Source organism: Sorex fumeus, unplaced genomic scaffold (assembly GCF_029834395.1).
Source record: "Sorex fumeus unplaced genomic scaffold, SorFum_2.1 ptg000122l, whole genome shotgun sequence".
Classification (NCBI taxonomy): Eukaryota; Metazoa; Chordata; class Mammalia; order Eulipotyphla; family Soricidae; genus Sorex; species Sorex fumeus.
This window is the reverse complement of record NW_026606179.1, coordinates 16467086-16488325: the sequence shown is the minus strand read 5'-3', so window position 1 is coordinate 16488325 and position 21240 is coordinate 16467086. Positions and strand designations below refer to the sequence as shown.

General features: G+C 59.4%; 2 protein-coding genes across 4 annotated transcripts in view; both read left to right on the top strand.

Moving 5' to 3' along the window:
* The first annotated feature begins 802 nt into the window (after positions 1-802).
* TMEM145 (transmembrane protein 145) lies at positions 803-9179 on the top strand. Of its 3 annotated transcripts, none has more exons than XM_056136607.1 (15): positions 809-1030; positions 1639-1713; positions 1799-1876; positions 1955-2041; positions 2148-2249; positions 2334-2418; positions 2536-2607; positions 2711-2779; positions 3033-3113; positions 3204-3282; positions 3395-3488; positions 4340-4512; positions 5346-5466; positions 7617-7820; positions 8831-9179. In XM_056136607.1, exons 1-15 carry the CDS (start codon positions 911-913, stop codon positions 8909-8911), a joined length of 1521 nt encoding a protein of 506 aa, XP_055992582.1. In that variant the 5' UTR covers positions 809-910; the 3' UTR covers positions 8912-9179. The 3 variants fall into 3 exon arrangements, with proteins under 3 accessions (XP_055992580.1, XP_055992582.1, XP_055992581.1); XM_056136606.1 differs by having other exon boundaries at positions 814-1030; positions 8351-9179; XM_056136605.1 differs by lacking the exon at positions 8831-9179 and having other exon boundaries at positions 803-1030; positions 7617-8246.
* A 388-nt stretch (positions 9180-9567) lies between these two features.
* MEGF8 (multiple EGF like domains 8) overlaps positions 9568-21240 on the top strand; it is a 58075-nt gene continuing 46402 nt past the window's right edge. The window contains exons 1-10 of the mRNA XM_056136600.1: positions 9568-10513; positions 14602-14765; positions 15184-15390; positions 16149-16329; positions 16396-16484; positions 17755-18170; positions 18724-18869; positions 18954-19076; positions 20596-20750; positions 20957-21076. Of these exons, the coding sequence (XP_055992575.1) occupies positions 10327-10513; positions 14602-14765; positions 15184-15390; positions 16149-16329; positions 16396-16484; positions 17755-18170; positions 18724-18869; positions 18954-19076; positions 20596-20750; positions 20957-21076 (1788 nt within the window). The 5' untranslated portion in view covers positions 9568-10326. The remainder of the gene's footprint in view (positions 10514-14601; positions 14766-15183; positions 15391-16148; positions 16330-16395; positions 16485-17754; positions 18171-18723; positions 18870-18953; positions 19077-20595; positions 20751-20956; positions 21077-21240) is intronic.

The window sequence follows — 21240 nt, the reverse complement described above, 5'->3', positions numbered from 1 at the left end:
TTGTTGGAATCAGAGAGGGAGAGAGCTCAAAAAGGTGGGATGTATGCTTTGCACCATAGGTCCTGCCTGGCATCACATGACCTAGAACACCACCGAGCACTTCAGGGTAAAGCTTTGGTTGCTCCTAGCAGTACGTGGAATGGCTGGGCACCAGATGGACCGGACTAGGTCAAGTTTAGGGCTCGAGAGGACAGAGGGTAGGACATTGGCTTGTCCACAGCCATCCCAGGTTTGATCCCCAGCACCACGTATGATCCCCAGAACATTGCCAGGAGTGATCCCTGAGTATGGAGCCAGGAGTGAGGACTGAGCACAGCTAGGTGTGGCCCCCAAACTAAACCAAAACAAAAGGAAGTAGGGGTAAGCGTTTCCCATTGCCTGAATGGGAAAACCGTAAGGTTTGTACCACCGTGGCTGGAGTCTGGGTGGTGGGAGGCAGGCAGCCTTGGAGGGGTCTTACTGGGAGTGGCCGTGGGGTATTCTGAACCCAGACAGAGGGCCCAGGATCTGGCGAGGTATGAGGTGAGAGTGGGGCACGGACAGAGAGCAGTGCGAGGACTCTGTTGCGAGCGTCAGACCCGAGAGGGGCCGCGGGTCCGAGAGTTGTGGGCTGCCGGGCCGTCTCGAGGCCCGCCTTGGAGGAGTTCAGTTTAGGACACGGGGAGCCGGAGGTATCGGTGAGACTCCCAGAGGGGAGGATTGGGGCGGGGCGGCGAGGACCGGAGCCGGGCATCCCCGCCCGCGGGGCTGGGAAGGGGCCAGGTGGGGGCCTTCCCTGCGGAGGGGGCGGGGTGCGCGGCGCCCGGCGGCCCCTTTAATCGGGGGCGCGCGCCGGCTGGCCCGCGCGCTCTCGCCGCCGTCGCCGGGCCGGAGCGGGAGCCCGAGCGCAGCCGGGGCCGGAGCGGGCCCAATGGAGCCCCCGCGCGCGCCCGCTCTGCGCCGCCTGCTGCCGCCTTTGCTGCTCCTGCTGCTGCCACTGCCCCCCAGCGCCCGGGCCAAGTACGTGCGCGGCAACCTCAGCTCCAAGGAGGTGAGCGCGCCGGGCCCTCCGCAGCCGCCCGTCGAGCCCCCGCGGGACGAGGGCGAGCGGGGGGGTGGGGGGTGCCGCCCCGCCCCCTGGCGCCCCTCCCCCGCCGGACCCCAGGAGCCCCGAGGGATGGGGCTGGGGGCGAGGGGCTCTGGGTGGGGGTTGTGGTGAGGGGGGCGGTGGGGTGCGGGAGAGCCGGGGGTGGGGTGGGGGGGACGTTGAGGTCAGAGGGGCGGAGGGGGGCCGGCAGAGAGAATGGAGTTGCGGTGGGGGTGGGGACGCCGACGTGGTGCTGAAGGGACAGCACCTCTGCAGCAAGCCCGAGTTCCCAGCACCGAGGGGGGCCTGAATGGGAATCTTCCCCCCACCCCCCAGGGCCTTGTCAGGACCCCTGGGCAGTCAAGGAAGGACGGGGACCGGGGAGTCTGGGGAGGGGCTCCCTGTCAGGATTCATGGCCCCAAGGTGAAGGGATGGGGAAGGTGACTAGGGCCACCTGAGCTTCTTGGGAAACCGTGTGCCCCAGGGCGAGGACGAAAAGTTGGGGGGGCCCTGGCGTGGGGAGCTTCCTCCAAGGAAAGACTTAGACGCAGGGGCCCTGGGCCACTTCCAGGACTGGGTGTTCCTGACAAGGTTCTGCTTCCTCTCCGACTATGGCCGGCTGGACTTCCGCTTCCAGTACCCTGAGGTGAGCTCCCCTACCTGAGGCTGCGGCTGGCAGCCCTCCCCAGTGCCCAGCACTCCCCCAAATCCCACAATCTCTGGGCCTGCAGGCCAAGTGTTGCCAGAACATTCTCCTGTATTTCGATGACCCATCCCAGTGGCCTGCTGTGTACAAGGCGGGGGACAAGGTAAGGGTGGTGAGGAAGGCGGGTGGTGGGCAGGCCGAGGGACAGGATGACATGTGTGCCATGGCCTGCCCTCCCCAGGACTGCCTGGCCAAGGAGTCCGTCATCAGGCCCGAAAACAACCAGGTCATCAACCTCACCACCCAGTACGCATGGTCCGGCTGTCAGGTATGGGGTGTGTATGTGTGTGTGTGGGGAGGGTGTAGGCAGCACAGAAGGGTGCAGGCCGGGCCCTGTAGGGGTACATAGGCTCAGCTTTCTCGCTTCCCTCCAGGTGGTGTCAAAGGAGGGAACCCGCTACCTGAGCTGCTCCAGTGGCCGCAGCTTCCGCTCTGTGCGGGAGCGGTGGTGGTACATCGCACTCAGCAAGTGTGGGGTAAGGAGCTGGGCCTGTTCTGCCCAGCTTTCCCCACTCCCTACCTGCCCGCCCCCCCTCCTGAGGTCTCCGCACTGCCCACAGGGTGATGGACTGCAGCTGGAGTATGAGATGGTGCTCACCAACGGCAAATCCTTCTGGACGCGGCACTTCTCGGCTGATGAGTTTGGTGAGTCTGCAGGAGCCAGGGGCAGGGCTTTTGTGGGTGCTGAGAGCCACGGGCCTGCTGAGGGGCACTCAGCCTGAATTCACTGTTGTGCCCCCCCATCTTTCCCCAAATTGGCAGGAATCCTGGAGACTGATGTAACTTTCCTTCTCATCTTCATCCTCATCTTCATCCTCTCCTGCTACTTTGGATGTGAGTCCAGCACCTGGTCGGGTAGGGGATGGCAGGGGTGGGAGGTGGGGCGCGGGGAGCTGCTTTTCCTGGTCCCTGGCTATCCATCCTGCTTCCCTTCTAGATTTGCTCAAAGGCCGGCAGCTGCTTCATACCACTTATAAAATGTTCATGGCCGCGGCTGGAGTGGAAGGTGAGGAGAGGGGCTCAGTTTATTCTCATAGGATACCAGAGACCTTCTGGGTCTGTGGAAAGAGGCTGGGGCTGGACTCCTGGGTCTGAGGGAGGAGGCTGGATGGAATTGGACCCCAGAACCCTGAAGAAGCAGGGCGGGGAGAAGAAGGGTATAGATCCTGACAGCGAGAGGAGGGGGCTGGCTGCTGGATCTTAGTTGAAGAACAGAGATAACCCAAAGCTGAGTTCTTCCCTCTCCACCTTACCCTCAGTTCTGAGCCTCCTATTTTTCTGCATCTACTGGGGGCAGTATGCCACCGACGGCATTGGCAACAAGAGCCTGCAGATCCTGGGTGAGAAGGGGCACAAGGTGGGTGTGGGGGACACTGAGCGGGGGGGGGGGGGCGCCGAGCTGGTCTGAGCGGTATCTCCCCACCCTGCAGCCAAGCTGCTCTTCTCCTCCAGCTTCCTCATCTTCCTGCTGATGCTCATCCTTCTGGGGAAGGGATTCACGGTGACACGGTGCCCGGGCTGGGCTGGGAGGGGGGCTGAGGGCGGGTTTGTGGTGGCTTCCCTCCCCCCTGATGGCCCCCAACCCTGCTGTCTCCCCGCCCCCCCCCATGGCCGGCGCCAGGGGCCGCATAAGCCACTCGGGCTCAGTGAAGCTCTCCGTCTACATGACCTTGTACACCCTCACCCATGTGGTTCTGCTCATCTATGAAGCGGAGGTGAGTCTGGGTGCTGCTGGGGGGCCCTGCCCACTGGCCTCCTGTTCTCAAGCTGGGGGCCTCCTCCACCTAGTGATCCTGCAGGCTCTCCCACCCAGCCTTTCTGCCTCCCCATCTGTCCAAGTATCTTCCTCCCCTCTCTCCCCCATCTCCTCTCTCTGTCTCTCACTGTCTGTCACATATGAGCTCCTGTCATCATGATGGGGGGGGGGTTCAAGAGTTGCAGCCCCAGCACTCCCAGCTGACTGCCCTCCATCTGGACCTGTCTCTGCTGAGGCCTTAGGAGGGTCTTGCTTACCCCAGGAGGCTTTCCTGAGGTTTCAATTTGTGACTTCATCCAAAAGCTGAGCATAGCCTCAGTTTCCCCTCATGGGAGTGGGGAGATAAAACCCATCGCATTTTGTAGATGCAGATGGAAACACCCAAGGCTGGATTTAGAGCCCTGTCCCCACCTCATCGGGACTGAGGGTAGTGGGGGCACTCTCTGTCTCCATCCTGTCTTTGTTTATTTATTATATTTTGGGTCACATCCTGTGGTGCTCAGGGCTGACTTCTAGCTCTGAGCTCAGGGATCACTCCTAGTCAGCTTGGGAATCATATGGGATGCCAGAGATCAAAACCTGGTTGGCCATGTGCAAGGCAAGCACCCTAACAGCTGCACTGTTGTTCCAGCCCATCCCCATCCTGTCTCTCACTCTCTCTCTTCTTGTTCACTTCTGTCTCCATCCCTGCATCTGTTCTGACAAAGTGCCTGTGGCTGGAGGCAGGGCCCCGGGTGGGGTGGAGGCCAGTGGCTCTGAGAAAGGGAAGGAGATGCAGTCTCTTTCTCCCCTCTGCCCCTCTCCGTTCAGTTCTTCGACCCGGGTCAAGTGCTGTACACGTACGAGTCGCCAGCAGGCTACGGACTTATTGGGCTGCAGGTGGCAGCGTATGTGTGGTTCTGCTACGCAGTGCTTGTCTCCTTGCGCCACTTCCCGGAGAAGCAACCCTTTTACGTGCCCTTCTTTGCTGCCTACACGCTCTGGTGAGATGTACTGGGCATGCATACACACACACACACACACACACACACACACACACACACACACACCTTTCCCTGCCTCTGGGTAGGGGGCAGACCCTCAGGAGGTAGATGGGCTTTCCAGTCACACAGCTGGTTCCAGACTCTGCTAGTGATGGAAAAATCCAAAATAAAAGAGTGTGTGTGTGTGGTTGTGTTCTCAGAAAGAAAGACTGGCAAGAGTATTTCCTGCAGAGGGAGCCTGCCAAGGGCAGCATGTGAAGGTTCATGTCTCGCCCTGGTATTTGTTAAGTAAACGTGACTGTTAACAGTGACCACTGTTTTTCGTGGGGAAAGCCCCACTGTGCCCACATGCATTTAAGCCAGGCTATATAATGGGTGTAAATCGCACTTCTAAGCTTGGAAACTGTGTGACCTCACTATGTTAGGAAGCATCTCTGCCTCAGTGTCCTCCCCTATGTAATGGGACTGGAAGTGGTTCATGCCTCACTGTCACTTCGAGAAAGGAGTGAGTTCCCCAGTGCAAAGAACCTAGAGATGGGGCTAGGTTGACCTAAGCCCTTAGCTGTAATTCCAATGTTAATTCACTCATCAGACACCCTGGCAGTTGGTGCCAAGATTTGTGGGGTGGGATGAAACGGAGTTCAGCCTCCTTTGGGGCCTGAGAACTTTCCAGTCGAGTGGGACTCCTGCCCCCCCTTGAAACACTGGCTTCTGAAGGCCACACCAGCTTCCTCCCACTGGCCCACCCTCCTGGCAGAGATGTCCAGCCATCCTGGATGGGGGTGGGGATTATGTCTCTCAGTGAGTCAGCTGACCCGGGACATTCCCTTCAGGTTCTTTGCGGTTCCCATCATGGCCCTGATCGCGAACTTCGGGATCCCCAAGTGGGCCCGGGAGAAGATTGTCAACGGCATCCAGCTGGGAATCCACCTGTATGCCCACGGCGTGTTCCTGGTGAGGCTGGGCATCGGCTAGGGGTGGGATACTGGTGCGTGGAGATGGCTGAGGCTGCCAGACTGATCTGCTGGGCCCCTCGTTCATCTGGAGCCACCAACCCCATCCTTCATTCCATTCCTCTGTCATCGGTTCAGCAGACACTCACTGGAAACCTTGGCAAGCCCGCTGGCTCCCCATTGGCCACTTCACTGCTCTCTTCTCCCTCTCACCTGTGTCCCAGCCTCTTCCCAACCTGGTCCTCTTTCTTTCCCATTCCCGTGTCCCCAGATGCTCACATTTCCCTTCTGTATTCTCACTACCTTCCCCAGGCCCCTTGTTCTCTCTACCCCACCCTCACCCCAATTCTTCCTTCTCTGCCACCCCCCCACAGGCTACCTTTGGGGAAGAAGGGGAGGGGTGGGACAAGCTGGGCTTCCTGGGGACCCACAAACGAGTGGCCTGTGGAGTAGCAGCACCAAAACCTGTTCTTTTCCCTGTTTTTGATTTTATTTGGCCTGTGGGTGACAGTTCTTTCTTGGTGGGGATGGACCACACCTGGAGGCACTCGGTGGACCATGTAGTGCTGGGCATTGAACCTGGGTCTCCCACACGTGTTTCAGCCTTTTCTTCTGAGCCATCTCCCTTGCCCCAGATGACAGTTCTTATATTTCCATTTATGTATTCATTCATCCACCCATACACACATCATTGGGTAGGTGTAATCTACATTTTGTGCTCAGGGCCAGCACCCGTAAGCGTTTATTGCTGCCCTCTGGTATAGGGACAGGGTGGATAATGGTCACAGTAGAGGAGGACTTGCCAGGATTCCATAGTCTGCAGTGGCAGAACAGGCTCTTTGAGTCCAGCCCCCCAGCACACCACAAGGCCGGCACAGTGGGAAAAGGGGATCCCTGAAGGCCCACTCCTGAGTTCAGACACCTACCATGTGTAGGAAAGCAGGGGGAGGTCCCCATCTTCTGCTACCAGAGAGTCTGACTCAGGCACAGACTCCTGTTCTCAGGACAGTGTGTTCTGAAGCTCCAGGAAGTGGGAAGGGGAGAGGCGCCCAGAGCCCAGCTGGGGGCCAGGCTCTGCACCAGCTGTTTTCATTTCTACCCCTTCTTCTCCACATAGAGTTCCACACCCGCCTTCTGTGGTGAGGGTGGTGGGATCAACATGCTCCAGGTCCCACACTCAGGGTGCTGGCTCCTGGAAGCCTGATGCAAGGGCCATTTCTGCTCCATTTCCCCCCACCACTTTTTTTTTTTCTCTTTGGGTCACACCCGGCGATGCACAGGGACGGGGTCACTCCTGGCTCTGCACTCAGGAATTACCCCCCTGGCGGTGCTCAGGGGACCATATGGGATGCTGGGAATTGAATCCAGGTCGGTCACATGCAAGGCAAAGGCCCTACACGCTGTGCTATTGCTCCAGCATCCCTCCATCAGTTTTTATCTTAAAAGTGCTCCCTTTAGCTCAGCACAGCCCCCCCTCGCTGGCATCACTCACTGGTCCTTGTTCATTTATCCAGCATCTCATCAGATGGGCACATGGGGTGCCCTACTAGAATCATTCCATCCCTGCACTCATGACCCATCAAGTAGTTAGGGGGCGATTCGCATCTTCCTCCAGTATTTATGGTCTTCTAGGAGAGACTGAGAACTCTTCTGAAGAAACAAGGGGATACAATTCTATGCAGGAAAGAAAAACAATTATTGTATCCCCAGTCAGATGGTGCCTGGAGGAGCTGACATTCTAGTCTCACTGTGCGATGGAGCATCCTGGTTTAATGAATAGTTGCTTTAATGTGCGCTGGTCAGGTTAGACAATCCCTAGCCACATCGGGCTGGTGAGCCCTTAAAGGTGGCTAGCAGAACTAAGGACACAAAACATATAGTTTATGATGAATTTAGATCGCTTCATATGCCCTACAGCTATCAGACCCGCTAACTCGGGCACTGAAGCCTAAAACAGCGAGTGATGCCAGGGCAAATCCCCGGAGGGCGCATGGCAGAGCCAGGAGCGGCGGTGGTGAAGGGCAGAGCCCAGGGTAGATGCCAAACCCAGTTGAAGGGATGCAACCCAGTAGAAGGACGCATGGGGGTGTCACGTGAAGGCGCGCCTCAGGTGGAGACAACTGCACCTGGCCCCTCACCCCTCCGCCCCAGATCATGACGCGTCCGTCGGCGGCCAACAAGAACTTCCCGTACCACGTGCGCACGTCTCAGATCGCCTCGGCCGGGGCCCCGGGCCCCGGGGGGAGCCAGTCGGCGGACAAGGCCTTCCCGCAGCACGTCTACGGGAACGTGACGTTCATCAGCGACTCGGTGCCCAACTTCACGGAGCTCTTCTCCATCCCCCCGCCCGCCTCCGTAAGCCCCGCGCCCCCGGCGCCCGAGGAGCTGCTGGCGCCGCCCTTGGAGTACCTGACCCCGCTCCCGGCCCCGCCGCCGCCCCCCACCGCTCCCAGGCGCCCGAGCCCACCCCCAGCCTTCCGCACGCCCCGCGTTCCCACGCCGCGCCCCGACCGTCCCCCGGCGCCCGCGCCCACCCTGCCCGACTGGGTCCTGGCGCTGCTGCGCACGCCCCCGCCGACGCCCCGCGCGGTGCCCCCGCCGCCAGCCTTTCGCGGCTCGCCCCCTCCTCCCCAGCCGCCGCCGCCGCCCGAGTTCGCCCGGCGCGACCCAACACCGCCCCTAGAGTACCTGGCGCCGCTGCCCAGGCGCCCGCTCACCCGCTCCTTCCCCGACTGACCCCGCGGGTGCCCACCGGTCCGGGTGTGTTTTTTTTTGGGGGGGGGAGTGTCCTGGGGGAGGGGGAAGGGCTTTCGGGGTAGCATCTGCTCCCCCCACCCCCGTCCCGTGGGTCCTGGACAGCCTCTGACCCTGACCCCCCATCCCAGGCCGGGAAGCAGGTGGAGGAGACGGCGGTGGCGGCGGCGGTGGCCCCGAGGGGCCGCGTGGTGACCACGGCCGAGCCGGGCGCAGCCTCCCCGCCCCTTCCCGCTCGGCTCCCCAAGGCGGCCGACCGGGGCTGGGACGGCTCGACGCCACCCTACCAGCCGCTCGTACCCCAGACGGCGGCGCCGCACACCGGCTTCACCGAATACTTCAGCATGCACACGGCCGGGGGCACCGCACCCCCGGTCTGAGCACCCCTGTCCACCCCTGGCCCAAGGGCCGCGCGCCGGGCCCCGGCGGGGCTCCGGATCCCCGCTCTATCCCGGCCCCAGGGCTCGGCCACCCCAGGCCCGCCCGACCCTCCCCATCCCGTGTGCGCCCAGGTCGGGGTGCGTAGTGTCCCCCTCCCCCTCCCCCAAACCCACCCCCGTCTCTGTGCCAAACGGTCCAGCGGGAGCCGCTATCCCCGTCCCCTCCCTCAGCCCCTGCCCCGAACGGCGCCGGAATCTGGTCTCCCGCTGTTCCGTGACCTCCGGCCCCCTGGCCCCCTCCGAGACCTCTGACCCCGCGGGACCCCGGAACACCAGTGACGATCGTCCGGATCTTGCCCGCGACCCTCCAGGACGCCACGAACCCGAGCCACTGCGCCTGGGACTGACGTATCGGGGAGCTGGTCTCTGCTCTGAACCCTCACTTCCCTGGGATCGCTGTGATCTCGGACCCGTGCTGTCCACCCCTATCTCCAGGCCTGGGCCCGCCCTTGGGTTCCCGGCAGAAAGACTTTTATTCCCACTCTGGCCAAAATAAAGAGGACTCGTTGAGTTTTTCACTTTAAGACAGCCTTTTTGTACACCTTGGTGGTGTTCAGAGTGGGACTGATAGAGGGTCGACCCAGGCCCCGGATCTCAGTGTGACATAGTTCACCTGTGAAATGGCATCTGGGGAGGGACCTGCATAACCTACCTTTAATGGATCCAGAATCTGCGGGCCCTGAGGGCTGGACTTAGACCGCCCCATCCTCCTTTTGCACCGTTCCTTTTACTTTTCCCTCTCTTTTCCATTCAAAGGCAGAGGCGCCCTCCAGTGGCACTGGTTGGGCCTAGCCACGGGCTCCCAGACTACTTTTTAACAGTGCGCGTGCGTATTTGTCTCTTCGCGGCCAAGGCGGTCATTGCCGCGCATGCGGCTGGCAAACGAATAGGCGGAGAGGTTTCCGGAAGTCTCCTGTGGCGGAGGGGTGGGCCTGGAGGTTCCGCGGTCCTCCTAAGGCCGCTCTGACCTGCGGCTCGGCGACTTCTCGCCTCCTCCTCGCCTTCCCTCCCACAGCGCCCTTTCGGTCCCCGCCCATTTTGCCCTCCCAGCGGGTCTTCCCGGGGCCGCTCTGGCCCGAGCATCCCCTCGTCTCTCTTGTCTGTCCCATCCGGCTCTGGAGGGAGGCGCGGGTGGGGGAACCAGGGAGCGCGTCTATGGGGCTCAGGCCCGAGCTCCCGACGACGGGCTCCGCCCCCAGCAGCCGGTCTCACCCCGCCCCCGACTGGAAGGGTCTCCCCGGGACCTTCCAGGGCTGGCCTGGCCCGGCCGGCACCGCTGTGGAGGCGGGTGCGGGGCGGTAGAGCCGTCGCCCCTGGTGACCCAGCCGTCTATAAGGTCCGCTGCGGCCTGCGGCGCCCGCCTTCGTAACTGCTGCATACCGCCTGTAGGGCCGGCCAGCCTAGGGGGGCCCGTGTCTGTGGGGGCCTCCTACGGTCCCTAGGGTCGGCCCGTGCGCTGCGACCCCATTTACAGAAGCTTCCATGGAGCTCTAGGGCCCACCCCTCGCCTTCCAGAGTCCATCCGCCGCGGCGTTTCCCCGGGTGGGCACCGTGATCCCTGCATCTCCGGGTCTCCGAGGCCATGTCGCGTCCGTAGGGGTCGCATTGCAGCCATCCCGCCTGGAAGGCCTGTCCCGTCCATCAGAGGCGGCGCGGGAGGAGGCGAGATGGCCCTGCGCCGGGCTCTGGCCGCCGCCCTGACTCTCTCTTGGGCCGTGCTGGGGCCGCTCGCCCCGGGGGTCCAGGCGGGGGACTGCAAGGGACAGCGGCAAGTGCTGCGGGAGGCGCCGGGCTTCGTGACGGATGGCGCGGGCAACTACAGCGTCAATGGCAATTGCGAGTGGCTCATCGAGGGTGAGTGGGGCAGTGTGGGGGCGCGCCCGCTAATTCATTTCTCTTGCGCCCCGCTTCTTCCCGCTCGCCGCGTCCTCAGAGCCCTTTCTGGTCTCCGCTTTTTGCTCTAAAATGCAGCCAGTATGGGTGCTGCCCTGAAAGACGATTAAGCCTGGTAGGGAAGTGGCACCCGGACCCCGAGAGCAAGAGGGATGCGCTGTGCAGTTGTTGGAGGCTCCAAGCCCGACCCGGCGCTGAATTTGGCAATTTCTTATCCACGTTGGTACTCTGGACAGGTGGCTCCCTTACTTTCTCTAAGGTCCGACTTGCTTGCCCTCAGCAGGGGATAATGGCAAGACCCAGCTTAGTAGGTGATGGGGATTCAATGAGAACACGTATTTAGCCTGCCTGCCCATAGTACTCAATAAAAGATACTAGGATTTTTGCTTAGTTTTGTTGTTGTTTTTTTTGGGGCCCACACTTGGTGATGCTCAGGGCTTATTCCTGGCGCTATCTTAGGGATCCTGGTGATGTTCTGGGTCCATTTGCGGTGCCAAGAGTGGAACCAGGTTCAGCTGTGTGCAAGGCAAGTTCCTTAACACCTGTATCGTCACTATTCTGTTAGTTTTTTTCTTTTTCTTTCCTTTTTTGTTTTTTGTGGGGGAGGCACTTTGCTGTGTTCAGGGCTTATTACTTGCTCTGTGTTCAGAAGTCACTCCTGGCTGTACTCAGTGAACTTTATGGGTGCCAGTGATCGAACTAGGATCTGCCACATGCAAGGCAAGTGCCTTGCCCACTGTACTGTCTCTCTGGCCCCTCAGGATAACTCCTGGCACAGTTCTAAGGACTATATGAGGCGCTAGGAATCCAGTGCAGGTTGGCCTCATACAAGGCAAGCATGGTGCCTGCTAGACCTCTCTCTGGCCCCCCTGACTGTTGCTTTTATTCTGTTTTGGGGGCCACACCCAGTGGTGCTCAGAGATTTACTCCTGACTCTGAGCTCTGGGATCACTCCTGGTGGGGTTCAGGGGCCAGAGATTGAACCTGCGTGGGTCACAGGCAAGACCAGCACCTAGCCTGCTGGGCTGTCTCTCCAGTCCCCTTGTTTTTTTTTTTTTTTTTACTTGTTCTTTTTTTACTTTTCTGTTTGGTCACACTTGGCGATGCCCGGGGGTTATTCCTGCCTCAGACTGAGGAACACTCCTGGCATTGCTCGGGGGACTGTATGGGATGCCTGAGCTCAAACCCAGGTCAGCCACTTGCAAGGTGTGCAAATGCCCTACCTGTCTGGGGTAGGTATACCCTCTGTTCTATTGTTCTGGTCCTGTTTTTTTTTTTTTTTAATTAATTGAATAAGAGTGCTTTGGTTCCCCCTCTTCCCCAGTCTTTCATGTGCCAGACGTTATATTTATCTCTGGGACATAGTATAGAACCCAGCCATTCACAGCCATTCCTGGTGACTTGGGACTTGGAATCCAGAGGGGGAGGCAAAGGAATGATAGGTGGTGACATCCAGGGGGGTCAGGATTGTGATGACGGAACTCCATACCCAGAGGAGGTTTCTGACCTGGATGGTAGGGGAGAGCAGGGAGGGCTTCCTGGAAGAGGACCTCTGAGCTGCAACTTAAAGGAACAATTGTGCGTGGGAGAAGGAACTGCCCTTAAGGTCTTTGAGGCCAGTGGGGGAAACAAACCCAGACCCCATCCAACCTTCCATGTGCTGAGATGGAAGAGGCATCAGGGGTTGGGTAGACAGATCTAGGAAGTGAGTGAGAGGGCTCTACCAGGGTAGGGTTCTGCGGCATACATAGGAATAGGGTTCTTTTTTACTTTTTTGTATGTTTTTGGGCCACACCCAGCTGTGCTCAGGGCTTACTCCTGGTGGGCTCAGGGATCACTCCTGGTGTGCTTGGGAGACCATATGGGGTGCTGGGGATCAAATCTGAGTTGGCCACATGCAAGCTAAGTGCCCTCCCTGCTGTACCATAGCTCTTGGCGCAGGAGTAGTGTTCTGTGGTATATATAGGAGTTTGCTTGGTGAGACAATGGAACAGCCTCTGTGAACACAAGAGAGGCTACTGTATTTCAGGAGCTTTGTTGAGGTTTGTCTGGTCTGGCAGGTCTGTTGACTGGGAGGGGAGCAGGGGTAGGCATGCTCGAATGCTACCCCATGCAGTTTAGTTTAGCTGCCTTTTTTTTTTTCTTTCTTTCTTTTGACTTTTGGGTCATAGGTCATACTTGGCAATGTTTAGGGGTTACTCCAGGCTCTGCACTCAGAAATTGCTCCTGGCTGTGCTGAGGACCATATGGGATGCCAGAGCTTGAACCCAGGAAGGTTGTAAAGGAAGCGCCCTCCCTCCTGTACTAGTGCGCCAGCCCCCGCTTAGCAGCATTTTTTTTTCCTTTCTGGGTCACATCTGGCTATACACAGGGGTTACTCCTGGCTCTGCACTCAGGAATTACTCCTGGCAGTACTTGGGGGATCATATGGGATGCTAGGAATCGAACCCGGGTCTGCTGTGTGCAAGGCAAATGCCCTAACCGCTGTACTATCGCTCCAGCCCCCTTAGCTGCTTTTCCGTGGGGTTGATGGGAGGCTCTAGTGTGGGAGCTGGCACGACTCCCACGCAGGGTAGGGCAGGGCAGGCTGGCGCCTGGCATGCTGATCTGCAGGAGAGAACACTGAGGTGCTGATGGGGAGGAATACTGCTCCAGGCAGCAGAAGTTTGAGCGGAGGCTCCACGTTTGTCGGTCCACTAGGCTGCTTGGAAGCTCCGACATCAAACCCTAGGGTAGGGAGCTGGCCTTTGTTTGGGGGTGGGGATGGGGGGCGCTCCAGAAAGTTCTTGAGCAAGAAAGGAGCAGAGCTTGATTTGGAGGACACCCTCCTTGCTTCCCTTCCCTCCACCCACCGCCACTGTCCGGGGATAGTGCCTGGAAGGGGGCTGGGTGAGGGGCCTGGACTGGCCGATTAGAATCGTCTCATGGAATGGTAGCTGAAGGGATGGGAAGAATTTGCCCTGGTTGACATGCTGGAAACTGAGGCTTGGCAAGTCCAGTGTCACACAACCCTCAAGTGGTTGTGTCCGGCAGAGTGTCCTCAGGGTGGGTGCACAGGCTGGTCTGAGCTCCCAGGGTCAGCTGTAACATGAGAGAGACCCCCCTGGAACTAGGCAGAAACCTGGCAGCAGAAGAGCGTGGGGACCAGTCGCTGCCAGACACGCTCTGCACGCATTGGCACCTCTCATGACCTGTGACCCATAGGCACCTTCTCTAAGCTGCGAGTTAGCGCTGACTGCCTGCAGTGCTGACCTTCCCAGCCTGGCAGCTGTTAGAGCCTTCGGGTCTGACCATGGGTGCTGGCACTTTTGAGGCTGTCCCCAAGTAGGTGAAGTTTGGATCCAGTGGGAGCATTTCTATCCGGGCTCTGGCAGAAGCAACAGACTGAGAGAGGCCAGAATGCGGGCCCGCGGTCACACAGCCAGTGGCTGGAAAGAGGCATTTGTGTGCAGGACTGCAGGGCTGTGCGCTCAGCCACATGGTGAACAGAGAGGGGAGTCCATGTGGGGCTGAAGGGGAGCCCTCTTATTTGTTTGGGGGTCATTCTTGGTGGTGCTTACCACTGACTCCTGGTGCTGTGTTCAGGGATCACTCCCAATGGGCTCGGAGTTGGGGGGGGGGTCATAGGGTTGCTGGGATGGAATTGGGGTTGACTGTGTGTAAAGCCAATGCCCTTCCCGTTGTGCTGTCCCTCTGGCCCCAAGGAGGGGAGCCCCTTGTTTGGTCTTTGTCCTGGGGGCCTCTTCCTTTGGGATTCTAGTATCATTGATGCCCTGTCTGACCTGGGGATTTGGGCAGGCCTGAGACTCTCACCCCTTCCCTACATACCCCCTACTATCCTCATAGGCACTTCTCCAGGTCACCCCTGGACTGGGGTTCCTGTCTCTGCCTGAACCATGCCGGGTGTTGAGCCCTCTTTCCCAGGGCTGCCCTCTTGCCCTCTCTCAGCTGCTCCCAGAGTAAGCAGTGGGGTGTGCTGACAGTGAGAGGGTTTCCTGGAGGAGGCGAGATGGCCCCAGCTGACTACCCACCTTTGTCCTCATGCCCAGCCCCCAGCTCAAAGCACCGGATCCTGCTGGAGTTTCTCTTCCTGGACACGGAGTGCACATATGACTACCTGTTCGTGTATGACGGCGACTCCCCCCGGGGGCCCCTGCTGGCCAGCCTGAGTGGGAGTACACGACCACCGCCCATCGAGGCTGCCTCAGGCAAGGTCAGTGCTTCAGGCTAGGGTTGGGGCTATGGCTAGGCGGGAGAACCAGGGTGGATGGCCTGGGGGACACAGGAGAGATACAGCGAGAGGGACCTGGCATCAGACAGGCGGGCATGGGCTGGAACGATAGCACAGTGGGGAGGGCGTTTGCCTTGCAAGCAGCCAACTTGGGTCCAAACCCTGGCATCCCATACGGTCTCCCGAGCACTGCCACTAGTAATTCCTGAGTGCAGAGGCAGTAGTAGCCCCTGAGCATTGGTAGGTGTGACCCCCCCAAAAGCGAAACAAAACAAAAACCCCAAACAAAGGTCAGGTGGGCACAGGGACAGAGGAAGAGGTGGGACCCCCTTGAGAGATGGGGCAGAAACAGCCTCACCTCACTCCCTGGTCCCCAGAGCTGCCCATCCTGTGCCCCCAGATGCTGCTGCACCTCTTCAGCGATGCCAACTACAACCTGCTGGGCTTCAACGCCTCCTTCCGCTTCTCCCTGTGCCCCGGCGGCTGCCACGGCCATGGGCACTGCCAGCCCACGGGCATGTGTGTATGCGAGCCGGGCTGGGGGGGCCCTGCCTGTGACCAGCAGGAGTGCCAGGCCTACTGCGGCAGCCATGGCACCTGCGCCTCGGTGAGCTGGTCCCCTGGGACCTCGTCTCTGAACACTGCCCCTACTCTGACCTCCCGGGCCTGACTCTCCCCTGCCCTGCTCTACCCTGTCTCAGGGCCTCACTCTGACCACTCACTGTACCCCTCTCCTTGTTGATCACACCCCGACCTGCTGCTCCCTCTGCTCCCTCTGCACCCCTTTCCTGGGACCTCTCCCCTTTGACCCAGGTCTGTGCCCCACCTCTGATTTGGCACATCCTTTCTTCTCGTGCCAGTCCCACTCCCAGGGCCGTCTCCTGCCCAGCCTTGGCCGCATGGTTTTAGCCAGGTCTATTAGCTTGGTGTCTTGGTCACAATTTGTCCCTGCTCACCTTGACCTCCCCACCCCCAGGCCGACACTGACCGCTACCCATCACTTCCCCACTGCCTTCTCGCTGCCTTTCCTTGATTTTTTTCTCTCTAGATCTTTCTGTGTATGTGTGTGTGTGTGTGTGTGTGTGTGTGTGTGTGTGTGTCTGTGTGTGTGTGTCTGTCTGTGTTTTGGGGGTCATCCTGGTGGTGCTCCAGTGCCGGGGATCAGACCCAGGCCTCTGGTGCCCTCTCCTGCCCCGGGTCTTTCTTTTTCTCTTCTCTCCTCCTTGCTTCCTCTGGGTTGGGTCCCTGTGTCTGTCTCCTGCCCGGCACCTTCTCCGCTGCCCCCTCTGTCTCTTGCTTTGTCCCCTCTCCGCTTTCTGCCGTGATGTCTCACTCTGGCTCCCGTCACCTGTGTCCTGTCCCCAGCCCCTGGGGCCATGCCACTGTGAGCCTGGCTTCCTGGGACGCGCCTGTGATCTGCACCTGTGGGAGAACCAGGGGGCTGGCTGGTGGCACAACGTGAGCGCCGGGGACCCTGCCTTCTCGGCCCGTGTCGGGGCGGCTGGTGCTTTCCTGTCCCCACCTGGGTTACTGGCCATCTTTGGAGGTGAGTGTTTGTCCAGGGTCTGGGAGCCTGGCCGTGGTGCCAGGGCTGACTGTCCTCCTTCTGCAGGTCAGGACCTCAACCGCGCCCTGGGGGACCTCGTCCTTTACAACTTCTCTGCCAACACCTGGGAACGTTGGCACCTGAGTCCCGCCCCGGTATGTGTCCTTGCTCCCATCGCCCCCAGCAGACCCCAGACTCTGTCTGACACACTGTTCTGTTAGGCCCCCTGCATGGCACGGAGCATACTCTTCCTACTTGCACTTTCTTCCCCTCTTTTTGTTTTATTTCTTGGGGGCCACACCAGGCTGTTCTCAGGGCTCACTCCTGGCTTTGTGCTCAGGGATCGCTCCTGGTGGTTCTATGGGGAACCTATAATAGCCAGCGACTGAACCCAGGTCAGTCGTGTGCAGGACAAGGGTCTTAACCTCTGTGCTATCTGTCTGACTCTTCTCCTTGATATTTTTCTTTTTTGATCTTTGGGCCAACCTGGCAATGCTCTGGGGTTACTCCTGGCTCTGCACTCAGGAAACACTCCTGGTGGTGCTCAGGGGACCCTATGGGAAGCCAGAGGTCAAACCTGGGTTGGCCTTGGGCAAGGCAAACACCCTCCCCACTATCACTCACTATCACTCTGGTCACATTTTTTGTTTTCTTAATTTTTTCGGGGAGCACCCCATGGTGCTTGGGGGATACTCCCAGATCACTGTTCTTGGGGCCACACAGTGCTGGGGAATCAGACTCAGCACTGTGCATGCAATCACACTGCATCAGCCCTTTGGTTTTTTTTTTTTTTTTTTTTGCTTTTTGGGTCACACCCAGGGATGCACAGGGGTTACTCCTGGCTTTGCACTCAGGAATTACTCCTGGCAGTGCTCGGGGGATCATATGGGATGCTGGGAATCAAACCCGGGTTGGCTGCATGCAAGGCAAATGCCCTAGCTGCTGTACTATTGCTCCAGTCCCCGCATCAGCCCTTTGAGCTTCCTCTCCAGCCCCTCACTTTCTGTTAGATGCGGAGTTGCATGGGTGACCCCGGGTATGCAGAACCACAGGACCTACCAGCTGCCTCCCTGCCCCTGTGACCTCCAGACCTGTTCAGTTTTCCCAGCACTGATTGTTTTTATTTCTCTCTCCCCCTTTCTGTATCTCCTTCCATGATGCTTGCCTCTCTGGGTTCTCTCTACCTCCGAGCAACCCTTTCCCTCCCTCTCTCTCTCCCCCTCCATCTCTCCCTTCCTCCCCTCACCTTCTCCCTCCCTCCCTCCCCCTGTCTGTCTGTCTCTCTCTTCCTGTACTTCCCTGCTCCGGGCTCCATCTCTCGGCTCCTCTCTCGGTGTTACTGTCTCCGCTGCCCCTTCCCTTTGCCTCTGTCTCACCCTGTCCACTTCTCTTTCTGTCCCCCGTCTCCTGGTCTCTTCCTCACAGGCTGCCCGTCACTCCCATGTGGCTGTGGCCTGGGATGGCTCCCTGGTGCTGATGGGGGGTGAGCTGGCTGACGGCTCCCTCACCAGCGACGTCTGGGCCTTCAGCCCGCTTGCTGGGGGCCACTGGGAACTCTTGGCACCTCCCACTTCTGGCTCCTCCGGGCCGCCAGGCCTGGCAGGGCACGCGGCGGCCCTGGTGGATGACGTCTGGCTCTACGTGTCAGGGGGCCGCACCCAGCACGACCTCTTCTCTTCTGGCCTCTTCCGTTTCCGCCTCAGCAGTCCCCACAGGGGCTACTGGGAGCAGGTGATTCCAGCGGGCGGGCGGCCTCCCGCCGCCACCGGCCACTCCATGGTGTTTCATGCACCCTCCCGGGCCCTGCTGGTTCATGGAGGACACAGGCCCTCCACTGCTCGGTGAGTGATTTGCCACCCCCCATACATGTAGTCTTTGTTTTCTGTTTTTTTTTTTTTTTTGGGGGGGCCACAGCTAGAGGGGCTGGTGACTGCCCGTAGCTTTGTGTGCCAGGGTCAGTCCTGGAGGTCCTTGGGGGGACCATGAGATGCTCTTGCACACAATGCCTGTGCTTATTCTGGGGTGCCCTCCCTGGACTTCAGCCTTTAATCTGGGTTCCTGTGACCCTGTCCAAGCGTCCATGCATTCACCCACTTAGCCATTCGTTTCTTCTCCAGTCTGCCCACTGCTTAGCCCCGTGCCCTCCCAGCCTTCCTCAGAGAGACACTTGGGAGGAGCCCAGGAGACAGCTTCCTGGTGCCCAGGAAGGACAGGCACCCCATCCCCTGCATGTACCACCCCCTGGGATCACAGAGCTCAGTCAGACCTGGGGTGCTTCCACTTGTAAGGGGACAGACACCTAGTCCCCACCAGCCCAGGGCATTGAGTGGACCCAGAGCCCCTTCCCCCTCCTGCCCTGAGCCCTCCTCTGCCTCCCCCCCGCCCCCACCACAGCTTTTCCGTGAGGGTGAACGCCACTGAGCTCTTCCACGTGGACCGGCGGGTGTGGACCACCTTGAAGGGCAGGGATGGGCTGCAGGGCCCCCGGGAGCGTGCCTTCCACACGGCCAGCGTGCTGGGCAACTACATGGTGGTGTACGGTGAGGAGGCTGCCCATGCCCCCATGCCAGCCCTGTGCTCGGGCCTCCCCTGAACCTGCCAGCCGTGCCCCTCTTCTTCCCCAGGTGGCAACGTGCACACGCATTACCAGGAGGAGAAGTGCTATGAGGACGGCATCTTCTTCTACCACCTTGGCTGCCACCAGTGGGTGTCGGGGGCCGAGCTGGCGCCCCCCGGGACTCCTGAGGGTGAGAGACCCCTTCGCTTCCTGGAGGGGCTCCTGAGGGTCACAGGGAACCTGAGCTCAGATAGATTAAGGAGAGTGGACAGGAGGAAGGAAGGGTCAGCGTCTAAGGGTGGGAGGAGAAGAGGGCCCCCAGGAAATCTGCAGCTCTCAAGATTGAAGCCCAGGTGTGGTGCCAGGGCCCCCTTTCCCTTTTCTCCCTCCTTTAGTTTCCTCCATTGGGCAGACCAGAGCCTCCTTTGCAGTTTGAGTCCTCGGGCCAGGGGCCTATGCTGACAGAGCAGATGGTCAGAAAGAGGGTGTGGGAGTCACAAGCCACTGGCCATAGACCACTCAGATCTCCTGTTTGAGTGAGGTAGGAGTCCAACTAATCCAGCTGCAGTGGAAAGGAAAATTTCTTGGCTCACTTGAGTGAATGTTTTTGGGCTTCAGGTCTGGCTGGATCCAGGTGCTCACAGGATGGCATCAGCCATTTTTTTCTCCAGCTTGACTTGCTCTTCAGCTTCTAGCAGGATTGCGTTTTCCTTCTTTTTCTTTCTTTTTTTGGGGGGGGGTCACACTTAATGATATTCAGGGGTTATCCTGACTTTGCACTCAGGAATCACTCCTGGTAGTGCTCAGGGGACCATATGGGATGCTGGGAATCAAACCCGGGTCAGCTGCATGCAAGGAAAACACCCTACCCCCTGTGCTATCGCTTCAGCCCCAGTGTTGCATTTTCTCGGTGGTCCTCAGCAACCCATGGAGCATGTCTTTTATTTTTTTAGATTTCCCAAAGGAAAGATTGTCTATTCCCCATGACTTGTTAGAATTGGGGTGCCATCCCTGAGCTAGTCACCAACCCTGAGAAGCCAGGTTGCCACTTGAAGGGACAGTGCAGCATTGTAGGGGCGACTGGTCATGGAGAAAATGGGGTCTCAGAAATGAGAGGCTGTTACCAGCTGGGAGGCAAGCGAAGGGAAGAGCCAGGCAGCCTGCCTGGAACTTGCCCAGGGCAGGAGGAAACTAAGACTCAGAGAAGTCGAGCCTTTGGCCCAGGGCTATACAACCAGTTAGTGTGTGATTGGACCAGGTGAGTGGTAGACCCAGGATTTTAATTTGTATTTCTGACCCCAAGGATCTGCTCCGGAGCTGGAGTGATAGTACAGTGGGTTGGACACTTGACTTGCACGCAGCCAACCTGGGTTCAATCCCTGGCATCCCGTGTGGTCCTACCAGTTGTGATCCCTGAACACAGAGCCAGGAGTAACTCCTGAGTGCTTCTGGGGTGACCCTTCAAAAAAGAAAAGATCTGCTCTGTCCACAAGATGAGTGGACCTGGGGTGTGTGAGCACTGAGAAGTGAGAGTTGGAGAGGGTGCTGGCAGCAGGCAGGCTGGGGATGGATTGAAGAGAGAACCAGGAGACCGAGATGAGGCATAGGAATCTTGGCAGGTCTCTCAGTTGGGGAGCCTCTTGGGGGGCCGGGTGACAAGGTGCCGCAGTCTGAGTTGGTGGGGGGGGGGGGGGTCTGCACTCTCCTAGGCCGAGCAGCGCCCCCCAGTGGCCGGTACTCACACGTAGCGGCTGTGCTTGGCGGCAGTGTCCTGTTGGTGGCTGGTGGATACAGTGGCCGACCCCGGGGGGACTTGATGGCCTACAAGGTGCCCCCCTTCGTGTTCCAGGCACCTGCCCCAGATGTGAGCATGGGGAAGTCTGAGAGAGGGGGGCTGGCAGGGGGTGGTTCCTCTGGCTGTGAGAGCAGCTGGTCCTCAGGTCTCTGGAGGAGTTGGGAAGCCCCTGGGGTCTGGAGGAGGAGTTGGGGTCCCCTGACATGACTTGCAGGAGTGGGCACAGGAGCAGGCACCAGGTCTGAGGGGCCTCTGTGTGCCCTGTCTCCCCTCAGTACCACCTGGACTATTGCTCCATGTACACGGACCACAGCGTATGCTCACGAGACCCAGAATGTAGCTGGTGTGAGGGGTCTTGCCAAGCCGCCCCACCTCCTGGGACCCCGTCGGGCGCTGTGAGTGACCGTCCAGGCCCAGGGTGGAGGGTGGGGGTGAAGTACCACCCACGGCATATTTGTCTGTCATGGCGCACTGGGGAGGTAGTCCTCACTCCTGACACCATACCCTGCTGCTTGGGCACCTTGGGGATCCCCTTGATATTCTCATCCTATCCTAGGAT